The sequence below is a fragment of the Saccostrea echinata genome, unplaced genomic scaffold (assembly GCF_033153115.1).
Source record: "Saccostrea echinata isolate AGI-Se365-2 ecotype Australia unplaced genomic scaffold, CSIRO_AGI_Sech_v1 ptg000014l, whole genome shotgun sequence".
Lineage (NCBI taxonomy): Eukaryota > Metazoa > Mollusca > Bivalvia > Ostreida > Ostreidae > Saccostrea > Saccostrea echinata.
In genome coordinates, this window is record NW_026889763.1 from 2,895,026 (window position 1) to 2,917,011 (window position 21,986).

At 32.4% G+C, this 21,986-nt stretch overlaps 1 protein-coding gene across 1 annotated transcript in view; it reads left to right on the forward strand.

Moving 5' to 3' along the window:
* Window positions 1-13,212, forward strand: part of LOC133186632 (probable sodium/potassium/calcium exchanger CG1090) — a 30,164-nt gene extending 16,952 nt beyond the window's left edge. Inside the window, exons 5-11 of the mRNA XM_061321866.1 lie at window positions 2,363-2,463; window positions 7,417-7,631; window positions 8,271-8,363; window positions 8,790-9,014; window positions 10,791-10,892; window positions 11,461-11,592; window positions 11,970-13,212. Coding sequence (XP_061177850.1) covers window positions 2,363-2,463; window positions 7,417-7,631; window positions 8,271-8,363; window positions 8,790-9,014; window positions 10,791-10,892; window positions 11,461-11,592; window positions 11,970-12,169 — 1,068 coding nt within the window. The 3' untranslated portion in view covers window positions 12,170-13,212. The remainder of the gene's footprint in view (window positions 1-2,362; window positions 2,464-7,416; window positions 7,632-8,270; window positions 8,364-8,789; window positions 9,015-10,790; window positions 10,893-11,460; window positions 11,593-11,969) is intronic.
* Window positions 13,213-21,986: the final 8,774 nt, after the last annotated feature.

Consider the following 21,986-nt stretch of genomic DNA (forward strand, 5'->3'; position numbering starts at 1 on the left):
TGCGAGTATTTCCAACAAGTTAAAACATTTATTTTTATCATTTCTAGATTTGATACCAACATTTGAATAATTAGTGAATAAAATATATTGGGCATTAACACTTGAATTTGAAACATACTCTCTGCCAATTTCAAATACCACCGCCGACACGTGTACATTTTGAACTACTATTGTTTTGTGACTTTTTTAGATGCAAGTTTGTTTTGAGACTGAAATTTTTGTTCTAAAAAAGACCTTAACTTTTTTTTAACAGGTTAATTAAAATTTTCTGGAAATACAGTACTGACTAAGTAACCGATTTAGGGGAAAGGGGGGGGGGGGTATTAATTATATCGAATAGCAAACATATAAAGTTACGGTGAAGAAAGATTTTTTCTCTATAACTATAGACTTTACATACATGTATTATAGTAGCGAATATTCTGTAGTGCATTACATTTTAAATAAATATTTCCTTTAAACACACTATCAATTTAATTCGCTCCAAAGATAATAAATTAACAGGATATCCGCAGTACTATGTATAACTCTCAGAACTAGTTCTATCATATTTTCTGTAGTAATTGAATAAAAAAAAACGCGTTAGAAATAAATATTTTCGTAATTTTGCTGCATAATTATTTGACTTGGATAATTATATCTCCATTAACGATTTGTCGTCTTTAACAAAACATCAAAATGTTGCAGTGCTTGAAGTATTTGCACATTGGCCTTAGTTAAATTTAATATTTCAGCATCGTTCTAAATAGGTACAGGATGTGCTTATAAGAACATTTTTTTCCAGAGTAATTTAATAAATAACCTAATAGCTAAGTTAGAAAATATATATCTTAGATTTTTCCCCCATGAAATAATGATTCTTCGAACACGATATGTTAGTATTAAATTAAAAAAATCTGTAACTCCTTACCTACAAAAAGATAAGTCCCACTTGGGAGTTCCGAATGGCAATGACAACTGAACGATAGGTGAACGCTGAACGCAAGGTGAACGCAAAGTGAACGGAACGAAGAGCGAACGCTGAACGCTTTGTGAACGGTGAACGCGAGCGCACGGTGAACGGTGAACGCAAAACTGTGAACGGAGAGCGAACGGTGAACGCACGCTGAACGAACGATGAACGCATGCTGAACGAACGGTGAACGAACAGTGAGCGAACGGAAAAATGGGAAAGTAGAACGTTTCAGGGACTGTAATCAAGCGCCTCCCGAAATTTGTAGTTTCAATAATTTCCAGATTAAGTATTAAGTTCTTAGTTTTATTTTCCTGTGAAATGCTATAGCGCAACATATAAGTTGTGATACTATACAGAAAATTTGAGAAAATATAAACTTCAAATCTGTGTCTAAGCACCTTTAATGAATAAAAGGAAAAGACAGTGTAGGAGGTGACTATTAAGAGATGTTTATAAAGAGAAAATTCAGTAATTTGTAGTTGGATATGGAATTTATTTTATGAGTTGGACAGGAATTTTTTCTTGACATTTTCACAGTGAAAATAGCACATCCTTGAATATATCAAATTTATTAATTGGATGACTGTTGAACATTGTGAAAAGTTAATGATGTGGTTTTAGCAATGGTGCTCTTTCATCCTGTGCAACTAAGTATTTTCTCTTCCTTCCTATTCTTGTATTGTTTTTTGTCTTACCCTTTTCAGTATATGTACACAATTACACATAATATATGTACATGTATAGCTTGATCACTGCACATGTGGTGTACCTGTCAGCCCAAGGAATATCTGCCAAATTCAGAATCTTAGTGTTTTTTAAGTGCTTAATAAGTAATTTGTTTTGATGATGCTTTACTGCTTAAATAATTTCTTTTGATGATTTAGTGTAAGTCCACTGATGAATATTTTGATTTTCCCATCCAGTTGACATTAGAACTGCAGACTTCATTGCAAGACATTGCAATTAACTGTAATGTTATGAGTAATGCACAAATATGCCTTCATTTTACCACACAACTTTGTGTTTGAAACTTTCATTTAGTTCACGAGACAAAGTTTAGATGCCATATTATTTATATTAATCTGATCAATGGCGGCACGTTCAGCCTTGTCTTTTCAATTCTGACATATGACAAGTCCATATTACATGTATTTCAATTACCCTTCCGTAGCATATGTAAATTCTGGGGTAATTACTTTTATCACATTTTGATATTAGACACATCTGAGCCTTAATTAATTTCATTAGTCAGACTGTACAGTAATTACATGTATAATGTTGATTTTTTAATGAAAAGTACATTCATTAACAAAAAAACATGAAAGTTGGGTAGCAGTGATCAATGTTCTTATGCCTAGCCATTTAGATTTAAAACTGTGCTTTTAGATTTGATTTTATTTTTGACAGGTTGTGCATCTACACTGGTGGCCATTATTCCGAGATTGTGCCTTCTATGCCCTAAGCGTTGGAGCTCTGGCCTTTGTCATTTTAGATGAAAATGTCTTCTGGTAAGCAAAATCAATGATTTTAACTTTCAATACAAATACAATGACTCCCACTACTTTACACATGATTTTCTTGCCCTCACTATGGCAGATGGCATTTCTTAAGTAAATAAGTTAGGAATGTCAATCATTTTGAAAAATCATTCATGAAAGCTCTTGTGGTAACACTGACCATGTCATTTAGGTAGATGACTTTTACAGGTGCACAGTTTGTAGAATTTTTTTGTAGTTTAATATGACAGTAAAAAAAATAAAATATTAAAATAATATCAATTTCTCTTTCTCTGAAATGCATGTAATATCTATATATTTAATGGAAGTGCCATATTTTTTTCTTTTTTGGATAAATTCTGGAAATGCTATGTAATCTCTTGTGATTATCCTGATGAAAAATCCTGGCTCTTTAATGTGAGCAGGAGCTCCACTTTGTGGTGCCTTTGTTAATTCTAAATCACTTTTATTTGATCATAGACAAAATGCATTCATGAACTATATTTAATCTTGGAGTAATTCAGAAGATCATGAATTTGAAAGCTTATAGATGTTATTCAACCACATCTGGTAATCATGGAAATGACAGTGCATGCATCTTAAGGCAAAGTTGAACTGTAACAATATAAACTGAATGAAAAATTCTGGCTGAAGTGCATAATTCATGAAATATTGATTAGGTTTATGGGTTTAAGAGGTAACTTCTTAAGCCTTTATAATCAGATTTTGTATGTAACAGTTTGAGGGTGTTTTATTAATGGTCTTTTTATGTGTTCTGGAGAACTGCATGGTTTTCAAAGTTGGGTTTTGCTCTTTATTTGACCTGAATGTATTATGTGTAGCCATTGATATATTTTAATTATACCACCATATTATTTTCTTCAAAGGAACTGCATGTAAGATTAATTTTGACAAATGAATATAAACTGAGGTTAAAAGCTCCCCCACATACATTGAACTTTTTTTCAGTATTGATTATAATCTTAAATATCTAGCCAACTCAGGTATATATGTAGATTGAAAGATCACAAGGGCTTTATTTATTAACCAAAAAGTTTTTCTTTATTCAAAATTTTTATTGACAAAAAAAGCTTTTCTTTATTCAAAATTCAGGAAATTTTTTTAAAATAGAAATTTTACAAAGAATTACGGTAACCCGCGGGACAGGTACAATTAGAAGGAACACACATACATTTACATAAATGTATTTTATGAAATTAGTGTCTCTCAGACAATAAAGCTTGCCTTTTTAAGTTTCAAAAAGAAAATGTTGTGTAAATTAATTAACTTGATCTTTATATTACAGTCATTTTGCTTGTTGTTAAATAATTACATGTAAAAACTTAAACCAGATGGCCTTCATGCAAGTAATCTAACTGCCTGTTACACCTAAACACACACAAAAAAAATTATCATCATGCAAGTCATATGTAGAGCTATCATTATGCATGACTTTTCCCTTTTAATTTAGCCTAATTAAGGGTAATAGGGAGTGGAAGGTGCTAGCTGAAGCAAATGTTTTTTTGTCCTCATGACAAATTTTTAACTACAAACTTTCTTTGAAACTTGAACAGTAAAACTTGTCTAATCCGGATGTTCTGTATTCTGAAATTTTGCATAATATAATGTAACCTTGAAGTCCCTCTCAATAAATTCGATTCTTAAAAATGTTAACTAATCTGGAATGTTGTCTTATCCATCCAATTTATTTAGAACCAGTGATGTCTGGATTGGACAAGTTTTACTGTACATTATTTTTGAAGTGCAGAATTATTGACTGGATACCTTTTCCTGTATAAATATTAAACGACAGCTTTAGAGAAATATATGAATTAATTTGTATGGTTCACAAGATCTGCTTATAGCATTGAGAATGATAATTGCACTCATAAGATCACATCACCCAGATATACAGTAAACCTCAAGTGTCGATCAAGATAACTGTACAGGGTAGAATTCAAGTGGTTTGACTGATTATCCAGAAAATTGGCAGTTTGGTGTTCCTCCTATTGAAGTATATACGGGAACTAACATGATAAGGAAAGATAAGAAAGCTAGGCCAAAACAATGGTGGTGGTTATTATTACAAAACATTTGCAATTTATGGAACATTCTGGATGTACCAGTACTTCTGGATCTACTAGTTTACAATTTGTCTTTATTCATTATATAAATTCAAATCATAATCATGATAATTTCAAGTATTTATAAGGTTTTGAAGAAAAAAAAGTTATTTGAATACAGTTAGTAGGGTAGCATGCTAATATAGAGATACCTGCACTGTCATATACATTCTATAATAACCTTACATATAAAATGGTAATGTAAGGTAATTTAGAATGTACATGGATTGAGAGTATGTGTATCTCTTTATTAGCATGCATTCCCTACTGATTGTATTTAAATAACTTTTTTTTCCAAAACCCTATCAATACTTGAAATTATGATTTAAATTTATATAAGCATGATAAGGAAGCATTGTGAATTGTAAACTGGTATACTATAATGTTTTTGTTCATCTCTCAGCTATGTACACATGTACATTGTATATTTCATTTATGTTGCATGTTTTAAGAAGGAATGACCCATATGTGTAAAGTGAAGTACGGGTAACTCTGAAAGGGGAAGGCTTTTTATTTCCTTTAATATGTATAATATTATAATAGTTGTCAACTTATTGAACAACGTACAATTTATTTCAAATTTTGTCTGTTTATAAAAATTCTAAATTTCCTTGAATTTAATTCATTTTCATTTTTGACTTTTGTAGGAGAATTAGCATTAAAAAAAATTAGAGTATATACTTTAGAGTTTTAGAAAGCTAGGATTTACAGTTTTTTTTGTATAGAGAAATGTAAGTCTTTGTGATGTATTGGAACACTCCCTATGGACACACATTTGACAGACTTTTTTTTGTTTTGCATTCATAGTCATTCAAAAGAGTGTTTGCTGGCTGTCATATTTTTATTTCATAAAAAGAAATCTTACATCTAGGTTTAACCTTGAATGACAAACAACTTATTAGAGGTAAGAGGTTTAGGCTACAGATGAAGGGAACTAAAGTAGATGGCACAGAACTTTACTACATGTACATGATTTAAACTAGACAACAGCTTGTGTTGTAGGCAATAGTTTACAAATTTAAATCAATATATATGTCTAAATAATAAGATTTTTTTTTGAAGACTGCTCATAAATTTATTAATATTGATTCTCTAGCTGTCACTTCTGAATAAAGATACCTTTTAAAAGTTGAATAGTCCCTGTAAATTAAGGTTTCCTAGCTAATCTGTTGGTGATCTTAAAATTAAAGGGTATTTTTAATGTATTTTACATGTATTTTTAAAGGCCCTCTGATTATGGTCATACAATCCATTAAGCATACTTACACTAACTTGATTGTTTGATATGTTTTTTTTTTTTTCACTTTTTGTCCTATGATTTAGAAACATTGAAGCTGCATTTAAAAAAAGCTGCATTAAAAAAATTAAAGGGAGAGCAAATACAGGAATTACCTATAGGCAAAATAATGGGAATTATAAAATTGCTGGCTGCATTCTATTATTTTTTCAAGGCACCTCACTCTCTCACTCTCTCTCTCTCTCTCTCTCTCTCTCTGCATGGTGCAAGGCCAGTGCAAAGCAAATTGCACAAATTGACTTTATCCACACTGTAGTACTGGAAATATGTATTTTAGAATTAATCTCACTGTACTAAAAATGGACACATCGTCATTTGCATTACATATATTTGCCAAACTATAGGGAATTATGCTATTTCAAAATAAATTTATAACAATTAAATTTAACTGTTACATTGAAAATTTAAAAAAAATAGTTTATATACCTGGGTAAAAATAACAAAATCAGAGAATATTTGGTTTCATTGTTCAATGTATGATTACCATGGTAACAGTTGCATTTATTATTATGCAAAAACAAGTATACAGATTATGATAAGAAATTGGTAAAGAATTACATGCAGGCCTAATGGGTTTTTTTTAATCAGCTGAATGTTTATTATTCACTTAGTATTACCATGATTAATAGTTTTTGAAACGGAAGTTGATTACCTGGATAATAATTATAACAGTAACTTTGTAATTACTTACAGATGTATTCAATTTTTATGTCCCAGTGTAATCAAAGATTCGGGGACATATAGTTTTTGCTATGTACGTCCATTTAGCTATCTGTCTGTCTGTTTGTCTGTAAAGACTTTAACCTTGCCCATAAATTTTGACTGGTTGGAGCTGTGGCTTTCCTATTTCACATTTGTATTCCTTGTGACTTTGAGTACCATCATATTTGACTTTTTCACCTTGACCTTGGAATTTGACCCAGGTTTTGCAAAATTTTACCCAACTTTAACCTTGGCCATAAATTTTGAACAGTTGATGCAAGGGTTTTCATACTTCACATGTGTAATCCTTGACCCTTTGATCTTGACTTTGGAGTTTGACCTACTTTTGGAAAACTTTAACATTGCCATAACTTTTGAACAATTAGTGCTAGGCTTTCATACTTCACATATGTAATCCTTGTTACAAGACCTTCCTTTGGATACCAACAACTTTGACCTTGACCTTGGAGTTTGACCTATTTTGGAAAACATCGGAAAACTTTAACCTTGGCCATAACTTTTGAACAGTTGATGCTAGGGCTTTCATACTTCACATGTGTAATCCTTTGACAAGACCTTATTTTGGATACCAACAACTTTGACCCTTTGACCTTGACTTTGGAGTTTGACCTACTTCTGAAAAACATTTACCTTGGCCATAACTTTTGAATGGTTAGTGCTAGGGCTTTCATATTTCACATATATATTCCTCGAGACAAGACCTTACTTTGGGTACAAACATATTTGATTTGCATTTGAGAAAGTTTAACCTTCGCTATATTAGTTTGCCTTATGGGGGCATCAGTGTTTCACAAATACACCTTGTTTCCTTGGTATTTGCAGGTATGAAGCTCTCATACTGGTGTTATTCTATATAGCCTACATCATCCTGATGTACTTTAACTCAACCATAGAGGAATGGATTGTGCCAAAGTTCAAACACTGTTGTAGACCATTCTCAAGAAAAAAGAATGAACCCGAGTCTGTAGTTCTGTACGAGAAGCTCAGGAACCCTGGAGTCGGAAATGGGTCAGTGTCCAAGATGGAGAATGGTGGAGGTGAGTCATTATGGGAGCTCAAAAATTAAAGTATACTTCATATTTATTTAGCAAGTTTTATTAATCATTGAAGCACTGAAGATTTCATTGTAACATAAATCTAAAATGGTATAGATTTATTGTAAACAGAATATATTTTATTGCTTAATTAAGCATTTCATGGTTAAAATTAGATTTCAAAATGTCAAGTATTTGATAATGTTTAGTATTCTGTGATTGGCATGGTTTTAGGAAGTTCTACATAAATGTTGGCAGGAAATCATAGCTGTGCGATCACAAAGATTTTTGAAGAGGAACCTTTTTATGTTTTTCATGAAATTCTTTTGCAGAAAAAAACAAGCATTGATTCTATAAACAGCATCAGGAAGTTTTTTTTTTCTAACTCTAAACAATTTGTTTTTAAAAGATTTTTTTAGGGGCTGATACAGATATTTGCCTCTTCTTTTTTTTTTTTTTTTAAAATTGGAATGTTTATAATTATATGCCTATGAAATGACACTGTCAATATTGTCATGAATAAGGCTATGCAAAGAGGTTCAACTCTGATAATGTTAGAATAAAATATAGTTTATTCACTATCCATAAGAAGTTGTTTTTTGATTGAAAGGTAAAGGAAAAAATTACTTTTTTTAATTGTAGATAAATGGGATGGAGCACAGATTGCCTCCCCTGACTCGGATTACAATTCTGAGGAAGACATCAGCGAGGTTGATGTTATGTACAAAGAGATTGGTCAGTGATCTATATAGCTAACTTGTATTAATTCAGCTGCTTTATCTAGCAAATAAACTTTTTTTTGTTTGTTTATTAAAACAGATATGCCATATAGTTAATTCAGGAAATAACAAAGAAAAAAATGTCCCTTTATGATCTTTGATTTATGGACTGTTTAATACTCCATTCACTCCCATATCTCTGTGTTTTCTGGATTATAGCTAATATAATCATTATATTAAAGAAGACATCACAGTTTTTTAAAAATTAAAAGGAGTTCATAATTAAAAATTATTATTGCAAAAATTTGAATATTTATTTGATCAAGTTTTTGAAAAAAGTTTAAATAGCTGTATTGAAACAAGATTTATATTCAATTTGTATTTCAAAATAGAAATAAAAACATATATTGCATATAATAATAGAAGTGTATCCTGCTTGTAGGACCCAAACCAACAGAGGAGCCACAGTCTGTGTTTGAGATGCCCACAGGCTGTGTAAGGAAGAGTATATTTATAGTCTCTATTCCAATCAAAGTACTCCTGTACCTGACAGTGCCAGACTGCCGGCAGGCACGCTGGAGGAGGTGTTTTATTCTGACATTCTCTATTTCTCTGGTCTGGCTTTCTGTGTTCTCCTACATTATGGTGTGGATGATCACCATTATAGGTAATTGTCAGAACTACAGTAATGATATCTCAATTTTCCAGTGCTCCTACATTATGGTGTGGATGATCACGATTATAGGTAATTGTCAGGACTACAGTAGTCACCTATGTAGAACAGTGGTTAGAGCGTTTGCTCTATGAGAAGTTGATCCTTTGTGGGTTGGAATCCACTATATGACTATGACGTGAAGACTGGTCCCGAGTCACAGTGAGTGCTGGCATGAAAAAGTTCCCTTAATGCTCAAGGACCATAAGTGCCAAGTTCAGGTCTAAATTTGCAGCACTCCATGGGCAAGTGGTGGCTTTTCAGTATGAGTAAAAAGTTCTTGAAGGGACATTAAATAAGTAAACAAACACACCAGGTCCTACAGTAATGATATTTCAATTTCCCATAATTGCAGGTGATTGTGTCCTCAGGGATTGCTAGTATGTTTATTGGAGTTTTGAAATGTTTTGTCCCTCAAAATAACAAAACGGAATGTTCGATGAATAATAAAATAAAGTTGATTGTTTTGAAAGTTTTGATTTCAGCATCAGAATTGTTAAAGAAAAATGTATAATTTATTTTTTCTTCTAGTTTCAACAAAGTTTTTAGCTCACCTGAGCTGAAAGCTCAAGTGAGCTTTTATGATCACCTGTTGTCCGGCGTCCGTCTGTCTGTCTGTCTGTCTGTCTGTCCGTCCGTCTGTAAACTTTTCATATTTTCAACTTCTTCTCAAGAACCACTGAGCCAATTTTAACCAAAGTTGGTACAGAGCATCCTTGGGTGAAGGGGAGTTTAAATTGTTAAAATGAAGGGCCAACCCCCCTTACAAGGGGAGATAATCAAGAAAAGACAAAAATTGGGTGGGGTCATTAAAAAATCTTCTCAAGAACCACAGGGCGAGAAAAGCTGAAACTTATGTGGAAGCATCCTTGGGCAGTGTAGATTCTAAATTGTTTAAATTATAGCCCCCGGGAGTAGGGCGGGGCCACAATAGGGAATCAAAGTTTTACATTGAAATATATAGGCAAAATCTTTGAAAATCTTCTTCTCAAGAACCACAGGGCCAGAAAAGCTGAAACTTATGTGGAAGCATTCTTGGGTAGTGTAGATTCTAAATTGTTCAAATCATAGCCCCCAGGGGTAGGGCGGGGCCACAATAGGGAATCAAAGTTTTACATTGAAATATATAGGCAAAATCTTTGAAAATCTTCTTCTCAAGAACCACTGAGCCAGAAAAGCTGAAACTTAAGTGGAAGCATCCTTGGGTAGTGTAGATTCTAAATTGTTCAAATCATGGCCCCTGGGGGTAGGGCGGGGCCACAATAGGGAATCAAAGTTTTACATTGAAATATATAGGCAAAATCTCTGAAATTCTTCTTCTCAAGAACCACTGGGCCAGAAAAGCTGAAACTTATGTGGAAGCATCCTTGGGTAGTGTAGATTCTAAATTGTTCAAAGCATGGCCCCCGGGGATAGGGCGGGGCCACAATAGGGAATCAAAGTTTTTCATTGAAATACATAGGCAAAATCTTTGAAAATCTTCTTCTCAAGAACCACTGAGCCAGAAAAGCTGAAACTTATGTGGAAGCATCCTTGGGTAGTGTAGATTCTAAATTGTTCAAATCATGGCCCCTGGGGGTAGGGTGGGGCCGCAATAAATATTACAAAGGGGAGGTCTTGTGAAGAACAGCAGAGCCAAAGTAACTCAGGTGAGCGTTGTGGCCCATGGGCCTCTTGTTTGATTTATCAGATCTCTGTGCCAATATATATACTTTTATTCATTTTTTTTAGGTTACACAGTACATATACCTGACACAATAATGGCCTTGACCTTTGTAGCCTTTGGGGTCAGCCTCCCAGATGTGATATCTAGTGTCATTGTTGTCAGAGAAGGTCAGTAAAAAAGCACAACAGCACTAAATGTATTCTGAATTGAGGAATGTTTTTAAGTTGTGTGTTAGTTATTGAAGTGTAAATCACAGACTTGTCACGTAGGCATATTTCATGAAGCGCGCTAGCGCTTCATGAAAAATATGCCTACGTGCAAGTCTGTGTGATTTACACACCAATAATTCACACTGAACTTAAAAACATTCCTTATATTTACATATTAAATGTTTAAATGCAGCAAAAATATACTCGATGTTTGAATTTCTCGCTGCCCTATATCGTCATATTTTATTGACGTCTCTTTGTTTATATATCGTCATATTTTATTGATGCCTCATTGTGACATCACTTTAGCGCGAGTTTCATCCTTGTATATATTTCTACATGTGAGTATATACAAAAATTGCTTTCAAATCAATTTCACAGTTGGCTTAGTAGAAAAACACAGCAAATGTAAATATTTCCTTATAAAAACATTCTCTTATAATGTCATTCATTCTGGATAAAGATTTCTTTTTAAAAAAATTATGAAACAAGCAAAAACAATAATTAATTAGTTTTTAACATGCAGGTCTCGGTGACATGGCTGTATCGAATGCTGTGGGGAGCAATGTCTTTGACATTCTGATTTGTCTAGGAATACCATGGCTTCTAAAATGTGCTCAAGGAGGGTTTAAAAAGCCCATACAAGTGTACAGTGAAGGTGAGTCAGTTATTACCTCCCTTAGACTAGTAATAATGTGTTGGGAAATCCCAAAATAGTATAGGCAGTAAGTAAATACTTGGTTTGTGACCAAAAAATTCAATATTTTATTTTTGTGCAATATATGATATGCCTACATAACAAGTGAACAAGGTTTTGAAAAATAAATTTCAAAACTGAAAAATATGTGTACCTAATACATATACATACTGTGTTAAATAGTTATACTTTCTGTGCAGCTTAATAGACAAAGTTAGCTAGATCACACAAGTTTTATTTTTGAAATGATATTCTTTTTTATCTCTAAGAAACCTTGGAATTATTATTTTTTTTCTATCAAAGTGGCATAAATTGTATTAGCTATTTCTTTTTTGTAGGTTTGCTGTACTCAACCCTGACCTTGCTGTTAACCATTGTCTTTCTATTAGTGGCGACACATGCTAATGGATGGAAACTGACCAAGAGATACGGAATGGTCCTTATGATTGTGTATATACTCTTCACTGTCCTTACTTCTTTGTATGAACTCAATGTGTTTGGATATGTTCACCCTAAGGAATGCCAGAGAAGCGATTGATCTGTATGGAGGGTTTAAATTATTGTCTCTTTTTGCATTTCCAAAAAAAAAACGACCAAATATTTCTGTGATCTGAATATATATTTTTGTTTTATTTATATTAAGTTTTTTCCTGTACAAGAAAAATCTCAAAAATTTTAATTTTTACACTGTAACACAAATTGTGATCATGGTGCTTACTGGAATTCTGTTTTTTGGTGTTTTTTACACACACTACAGGGTCAAATCTTTACATGTCTCATTGTCCATTAAACACTGAAATAAAATAAAATAAATCTTCTTGGCATTAACTTGATGTCATTTTCCCCTCACCCCACAAAATATTTAAATAAGGATTTTTTTTTTTTGCACGTTATCTAGTCTAATTTGTTAGATATATTTCATTCTAGAGTAACTCAGTATTGTAGCAGCTACTTATTGCTTCTTAGAACTGCAATATGCTATCCTAGCTGCTACATAGGGAAAGCTAATTCACTGTAAGGTACTAAATTCAATATTGCAACCTTTGTTACTGATTTGTATCCCATGACATACATACATGAACTGGTGGTGTTTTCTCCTTTTTATGGAACAAAATGTTTTATTATTACATACAATTTTGCTTCATGCCCTTTGTCTAGCTTTGCTTTGAAAAATAAATAATTATTGAGGTATTTGTATTCTAAATATCACACCTAGAAGCTTGTGTTGTTGCCTGTACTATAGAGATTTAGATATACTATGTGTATCTAGTGCCTAGAGGCTAGCTAAACTGCTGTGTTCATGAACTGCACACAGTCTCTATATTCTTCTGATCCTTTTGTATAAAAGTACACGGTCATGTAGAATATCAAAATGTATTTTGCATGAATAAAATTTTATGTTGTCATTTGGTTAAATTTTTAATGTATATTTCACACATCAGATGTTAAAGATTTTGACTACTTTTGGTGTCTGAAATTTTAGAATGAAATGCATTACCTGTGATTGAATTTTTTTTTTCTGAAAAAATATATTTTTACGTGATGTTGGTCAGTGTATGATTTTCTTCTATTTACATTATACAGTGGATTTGATATATGTAAGATTTCTTTATTTCAAAATAATTTTTCATATTTAATTTGTTTTAAATAATTATGTAAAATCATTTATTTTGTCGCAATTAAGTGTTCTTACTTATATGTACAAGATTTGGATGTTAACTTTTGCTAGAAATCTTTCTATTTTCCTCTCTTCCTTTTTTTTTTTAATAACATTCCATTTTGTGATAATATTTAATATTTTAAAAATATGCGGAAATCACAAACAAGTTATTTACATTATATAGTTTATCCTTTAATCTCATTTATGGAAATTATGTTTTAAAATCCAAATAAATATATTTTGATTATTAAATTAAATTCTTGGTGCACTTTCGTTTGAACTGTTACATGTACCTATACATGTAGCTATTGGAGTGTCCTTAATATAAGATTTCATGGTCAGTATTGATGCAAGGCATTATACTAGTAGACATTTGTCTGACAACATGTTAAACATTTGCCTGGAAGAAAAGAAATTTGAACTGCTTACTGTGGAACTCTTTCTACTGAATTCACATCTTGACAGCAGCATCTGCAAAAAAATCAATGGAAACTACAATGTTAACTCCAAAAAAGCCAAAGAAAAAAAAAATTAGAAAATCAATTTTTCATTATTAGAAGTTAAATATAAATATTTCTATCTTTGATAAAGAATTTAATAAATTATGCTGTGTCTTGTATGCAATAAAAATATTACAATCAAGTAATTTCACCAAAAAAGACGGGACTTGTAATTGCAAAAAATACTACATGCAGTTTTTCATATCAATCCTTGAGCACAAACCAAATTACATGTACACGTATTTTCTGGTCAAAATGTGTTTGTATTTTCCTCCACTTATTATACTTTTCTTGCTCTCTTGAAGAGTTCTGATAGGGGACCCGTAACTAATTCAAAAATTGCGCCAATTACTGTTAGACATATTCACACTTGTCCCAATCGAAAATGATGGCAATTACATTGGAAAAAAAATTTAAAAGGATCAAATTCAAATCATATGTTCATGAATTCTGTTTATCTGATGTTTTATATCTTTTGCGTTATCTTGCTTGTATTCTACCATGGACCTATATACATATGAAGGTCCTTGATTGTACTGGATTCCTTTGAGATGAGGACCATTTCAATTTTTTTTTCATTCAAAGAGTAAGATTTTTCATCTTTAAAACAGATACACTTGAACGTTTATCAATCGGTTCAAGTGAGAAGATTTCTAGTATTATGCTGTATAGGAATATAAAAACGAAGAAGATACAATCAAACCAAAGGTGCTTGGGTTTTAAATGAATTTACATTTTAGGTGTCATGCTTATTCATACATGTATACAAGTAAATCCCAAACACCTGTGATCAAAATAGATATATCTGAAATGTCGAGATCTGAAAGGGAAGAAAAAGCAAAAAAAAAAAACAAAAAAACAACAAACAAACAAAAACAAATAAAATAAAAATCGTGTGAATGTATTAGAAAACACTCTCAGCGATCGCACACTATTTAGCTTACCTGAGCCTTAGTCTCATCATGTAAGCTGTTTTAATTTGAACGTGCTAATGATCTGTCTGCCTTTACTAGTATTTTTTTTTTTTCAAATCTTCATTCTTATAGAACTATGTTGCCAATTTATTTAAAAAAAAAAACCTAGATGAACACAATTCAGTAAAGGAAATTAAATTTAAGTCGCTATAGTAACATTGTTATATATTCGTTGTCATCCATCTTCAATTTTTTTTTTTCACATATTACATGTGTACTGTAAACATCCTTTTTTTTCACGGGGTCATGATTCTGCGGAATTACAATTTCTGTTCAATCCGCCGGAAGGAAAGAGCCATAGCTGCCTCCATGACGACACGGCCGACTCAAGAATTTAAAAGGGAATCACCTGTTTCTATTTATAGATATACCTTTTCAATTCAAGATCAAACTATGTAATATGATTTGAGGGCGAATGTTATATTTTCATAGTTGCAAGTATGTCAAATGACAATCATTTAATTTGTTCAATACTCTAATTTTGAGACAAAAGATTTAGAAAATCAATTAAAATAAAACAAGTAGCTATGAATTTGCAAACTTTAATAAAATAGTTTAGGACTATCTTTCATAGTGTAATGTGTATATTATAACTTTCTGAAATTATGTATATTATAAAACGTAATAAAGAAAAACGTAGAAAAGATACACACAAAAAAAAAAAAAAAATTAAAGAAAAGCATAAGTGGAAAAATGTGGGGCTCGAACTCGCAATCACCATATTTACATTCCAGCAATCATACCACTGCGCCAATGAAGTGAATGACGTCGAATGGATAGATTTAAGACAGATTGCTAAATCTTACGATTATATGAGAAGAAAAATTGAATATATATTTTCATCATTTTCAATATGAAGACCACCTTTAACCAAAATTATCTAAATGTAATGAAGTGCAGACATATCCAAATAAAATTATTCAAAAGTTGTTTTTCTGGTTAAGGGTGGTCTTTGGCAACAGTGTGTCATCTTTGGGTGGATACCTCAATATTTACTATATACTCCATACAAACTGGATAATTTTCATATTTATCATATGAGGGAACTATTAATATTGAAATATCAATATTGTGTGGTTTGGTTTTACGCATGTGTAAACTAAGATTGTATGACAAAATTTTGGTTAAACAATGAATTTAAGAAATCACTAGTAGAGTAGGCGAAAATGCCTATCAAATGCGCTATGGCTCTTTCGCGGATTTCCTGGAGTGCCATGATTGCATGTTAAAAACAGATGAAACTTGTGTAGAAGTTTACTTATCAATAAATATTCAAGCTTCTTTAATGCATTTCAACCATGACCCTTTAGAGCGGAGACGAGGCAAGAAAGGGGTAAAACTTTTACATTGAAAGGAAGAAATGTTGAAAAAGCTTCTTGACAACTACATGGCTTCAAATTATCTAATTGATACGCAAACAACTTCATATATGTTGTGAAAAGTAAGACTAATTCCTCATATCACTTCAATATCTCTACTAATATTTCACTTCAACTTTTGCCATGACTAAAAGATTATCTCAGTCACCTCAATATCCAAAGTAATTAATGAAATACACTGTAAATGGTATGTCAAAATGAAGTTGATTAATTATATTGTGTATTAGACAAAAAATGCAGTTCTAGAAACTAGTACTCCGAAGTTGATGTTAAAAGATACTTGAGTTTCTTATTGACAATATTTAGTATGTGTTTTTCGGAAACCAGGAGCCTAATCTGTTGGATTTCACATGAGTTCTAATTGTGCACTTTTTTGTATTCATATGAAGCAGTATTTATTCAAATACTTCTACATGAAAAGATTTATCTTGCTTCAACTTAATGATATATCAACGATGTTTTTTATTAACAATATTCAGTTTCATTCCTACATTGATTCGATATATCCTCGAAATAAAAGACGCCACATCTGTTTCATGTGATGGCAAACTAACAACTAGACTTTATGATAAACATGAAAATCCCAACTTTTCTATCGTCAACTTCCCTTGTTCATCTTATCACCTGAATATGGAGTTATGTCTCTCAGTTGATACGATACGCAAGAGCATGTTCTATGTACAAACAATTTCTAAAACGAGGCAGGCAATTGACAAATAAGTTGGTGATACAAGTATATCAACAATCTTGTTTAAAGCCAGCATTTTCTAAATTCAATGGCCTTGTTTGCAAATACAGTCTGCTGTTGGGCCGAATGTTGACTGACGTTTTTTATACACATTGTTAGGCCATTATTTTCACACTGAAACGAGTACGGATTTTTCTTTTCCGTTTACCCGATCATGACAAGATGGGTGTCACCGGTTAACAGGGGATGCTTCCTCCTCTCTGGCACGTACCTTATCCAACTTCTGTTTTTAGAGAACCGTATTCATTCCAGTCATGCAATTAAGCGGAAATATTGCCTAACCTCAAACTAATTGCATCATGAATTATTTTGTCCTAAATTATAACTATTATGTACAAAATATTACCATAAACAATCTTAAATCTTAGAAATGTAATGAGTAGAAAGTGACTTAACGACATCCGCTACTCAGCCAGGAAGGATAACTCTTAATATTATTATTTAATTAAAAAGGTCTCAAAATTAAGCTTGGAATTGAAATTTTATCGTGCAACAATTTTCATTGCATGCATCTGAAAATGAATCAAGGTTTTAGAAATAGTCTTGTAAAAAGTTGTCATTTGTACCCCATAGAAGTATAAAAATAAATACATTTTTAGAAAAATCGAACTTTCTTTAATCTAGCCTTGGATACCAATGTTTATTAGCAAGATATGAAATTAGAAGTGATCTATGTTGTTTTACAATGATAGCACAAATGTTTTACACTATGTATTATATCACAATTAAGGTATTCAATGTATAACGACCATGTTTTGTACCTAATAAATGGATGCTCCAATATTTTTAATCATGGTAGCATTTTGAAGGTGTTATCAAATAAAAATACTTCACCGAAGGAATTTACAAAATTTTGATCATTGTCCAATTAATTGCACCTTGAATTTTACATTGAAGTCTATGGGAAGCGCAAGTGTTATTTAAAAGATATTGTAAAAATTATTTGAACTTCATACAAATCTCTTGGTGAAAATATGCATAAACTCTCACTTTATTAAAATATGAAATAAAATGAATCATTTACCTCAGTTATTTTGACAAAATTAAAATTTTCTTCTTTTCATCAATGGCAGATAACTCTTAAAAAACATATAAGGTGCAAAATGGCCGGTTTCTTACATGTATATATTATCATGCAGTCATGTGAATTCGGTTCATTTCACTTTCATCGATATCTAGCAATCCTTATTTTTAAAACTAGTTTAAAATGATTCAAAATTGTTCAATATCCCTTCGTTATACATTGAATACCTTAAAGTAAATAGAAGAGCTGAAGTACCGTAAAAGTATAAAAATATGCAATTTTCTCCAAATGTGTGGACACCTAATAATGAGTATAATTCCTTATCCTAAAATATATTTGTTAATCAATTTTCATTCAGAAAATGCATAGTAGGTGGATCTATTCGCGTTTCCTGAAAGTATGTTAGAGATTTGATAATTTTCCCTGTATAATGTGATTGACTGTAGTGATGAACTTTGAAGAAATACATGTACCATGGGTAAATACACATTACTTTGAGAATTCAGAGACATTTTTGTGAGCATCTTCATCTACCCAACTCTTGATTTTTAGAACCTGAGGATCGGAATACCTTAGTTAGCTATAGGAATTAATATAAAAAAGGAGCGCAACTCTGCAAATCTTTTCATTGTTTTACTAAAGCAATTAACATAAAGTCCCTGTTATCCATGAGAGCGTAAACTGATTAAAACTCTAACAGATAATTGTTTCACATAGATAACATAAATTTGAAACGAATATTTTGAATTTAATTCCATATATTTTTTTTAAATTTGGAAATATTAGCATTTTTAGGAGACAGTGAATGCAGAATTTAAGAAAGAATAAAAATAAATAGATTTCCCTTACAGGCGCGTAGCTGCCTATACGCAAATACGCAAGTGCGTACACATCATTTTCAGGAAAAAAAAGTTACGAAAAAAGAGAGAATTGTTCGGAGAAAAAAATCTCAGTACCATCCAACAAATATTCGTGTTTCAAATTATTCTGTGTCATACTGTGTCGATTTAAATTTTAAATTATCATGGCTGTATGATAAGATTTGAAATCTTTTATTTAATAACTGGCAAATCCAAATAAATCATTCATTATTTTGTCATTGTTCTATCATACATTTTTTTTTTAAAGATCTTTGAAAAAATAAAATTCAGCCACATCGTTGAATGCTATGATCTACTAGTATGATTTACAATACGATATTTTTTGTTCATAATTAAAATTTTGTATACGTGTTTTTTAAATGTTAAGAATGATTATATGATACCAATAGACTGTTTCACGATAACTGCGGTACTGCTCTTTTGCAGGGCAAAATGATAAATTTTGGTGAAATATGACCTAAAAGCAAGTGTTTAATATACGTCATTTAATTATCTGTCATCAAAAACTTAATTCGCCAAAAGTTATTAATTTGCCCTGCAAAAGAGTAGTACCGCAGTTATCGTGAAAGGGCTAATTAATATATCGGTTAAATTTTAGTCTCAATTATATGTACAATAAGTTTCCATGGAATATTAATTTTCGTTAAAACAATAAATATTACTATGTCTTTTATTTCCTGAACAAAAAACTAAATGGCATAATTTTTTTATATTTCAAGAAAATGAATGAAATATTTGGTAAAACTCAGGAGCTTCTGGGCCCTCACCAGCAGGCACGTAGTATCAAGGGAGCCTCCCCACTATTTATTCCCAAAACCTAACCTTTTACGGGGTCAAACGCTGGTTCGAGTCTCAAGGGGTGATACTTATGCCACTAGGTCTCACCACTTAAAACCTTGAGTTAATGCCCACCGTCTCTAAATAGGTTCTGCCAGCAAGTCACATGCCACACCTCCTCGTGGTGACCCTGGAAATGCTTTAGTAGCTAAGTGGCAGTGGCAAAAGGCGAGTGTCCGGCGCCTTGAAATAACTGGAACCCGTGGCTAAGGGAAGGATACCCTGACAGAAAACCACTGGCCCTTCGAGTCCAGGGGGTTGAGCTTAGGGCTAACAACCCTAACTCATAAAAAGTATTGTTACGGAAACAGTAACGAGGAAAAACACCAAAAAAACAGAGGTCATGACCCTAAATGTAAACAACCCACAAGCGGTCCAAGTGGAAAATCACATCCTTCCATGCACCAACACCTTTACATACTTGGGTAGCAAAGTAACAACAGATAGTGGAGCAGAGACCGACATCAAAGAGAGACTATCCAAGGCAAGAGCAGCTTTTAACAACCTACATACTGTTTGGAGATCAAGTCAGTACACAACAAGAACAAAGCTGAAACTATACAAAAGCTGCATACTACCTATCCTTTTGTATGGATCAGAGTGTTGGAGAATGACAGAGAGCGACCTGAACAAGCTGTCAACATTTCATACAAAGTCCCTGAGAAGGATCTTAAGAATATTTTGGCCCAATACCATCTCAAATCAAGACCTTCTCAACAGGTGCCAGCAAGAGGACATGGCCACAATCATCATCATCAGACGCTGGAAGTGGCTTGGCCATGTACTTAGAAGGGACTCGGACAGCATCATAAAGACAGCTCTCTTCTGGACACCAGAGGGAAAAAGGAAGAGAGGAAGGCCCAAAGTCACTTGGCGGCGGACAGTGGAAGCCGAACTTAAAGAACAAAAGAGAAGCTGGGGCACACTCCAAAAGCTAGCCAGTGATAGACAAGGATGGAGAACCCTCGTTACTGCCCTATACGCCAAAGGCGTCACGGGCAGTAAGTAAGTAAGTAACCTTTTACTATTGAAAAAAACGTACATTGAAAGGGTGGGCCCCCACTATTTGTTGCACCATTGTTAAATCATGGTAATTTGTATTAATAAAAATTTGGTTTGTGAAAGATGGACACACCTCCCCCCCCCCCCCCCCCCTTTCAACAAACACACACACACACACACAAGAAATAGGACCTCGAATTTTGACAATCTTCCTTTTTCACCCTTGCTAGACAAATTTTTTTAAAGTTGTAATTTTTTCCTGGCTGGCAAAAGCTATATTACGTGCCTGATAAGAGCCCTTAAACACTGGGGGGGGGGGGGGAGGCTCAAGACACCCCCCACCCACCCAACCTCCTGCCCTTCTTTGCGTACACATCATTTCTATTCTGGCTACGCGCCTGCCCTTAGATTAAGATTTAGTATGCATGGATCATTTTATTTCGTGCATAAATGATAAATGTAATAAAAATATGCATAAAGATTTAGAGACAAAATTTGACGACCTATGTTTTGATAACCTCAGCCCTAAGAATTTAATTATTATGAGGCTTGGAAATGCGACATGCACTCTGAAGTGAGCTGAAACATCGGTAAAAAAATTGTCTCGGGTATAAAAGGTTTTACTGCATCTGTAAATGACAGTTCATTTCCTCTTTCTTCAAGTTAGAAAAAAATGCACCAAAATTTTAAAGCAATATGTGCTGTAACTCTGATGTCGAAAATGTTGCAATATTGTAATTAACTATTTCAATGACAGAAATAAAGTATGTTTATAAACTTGTATTGTTTATATTTGCAATAAAAAACTAATTCTAAGCTTTGATTGAAGCAAAATTACGTACATTATTGTCGTCCTGTACGATATTGATTTCTTTTATAATAAAGGTTTACAAATTCAAATTTTTCTTGCTAGTTGTACTCCATTTTTGAGAACAACTGAAAACATGACATCACTGATTCCATCATCAGTGAACTTTCTGGGATTATAATTTTTCTTATATTTTGCATTATCATAATTTTAGATTTATATGATTGTTTATGGTACTTTGGTATTTTTGGTATCATGCTTGATATTCAGATTATGTCCATTTAGATGTGTGACATATATTATGAAACACCCTGTACTATACAGAGCTTAGATGTGTGACATATATTATGAAACACCCTGTACTATACAGTCCATTTTACAGAAATCTTTCTTCTGAAACAATTTGATACTTTAATTTAGTCCAATTGATCACAAAGGTCTAAGTTACATATAGCTTTCTCATAATAGCACATTTTAACATCAAAATAAAATTCTCAATAATACAGCTCATATTGCTTTAACCAAAATTTACTAAATTGAAA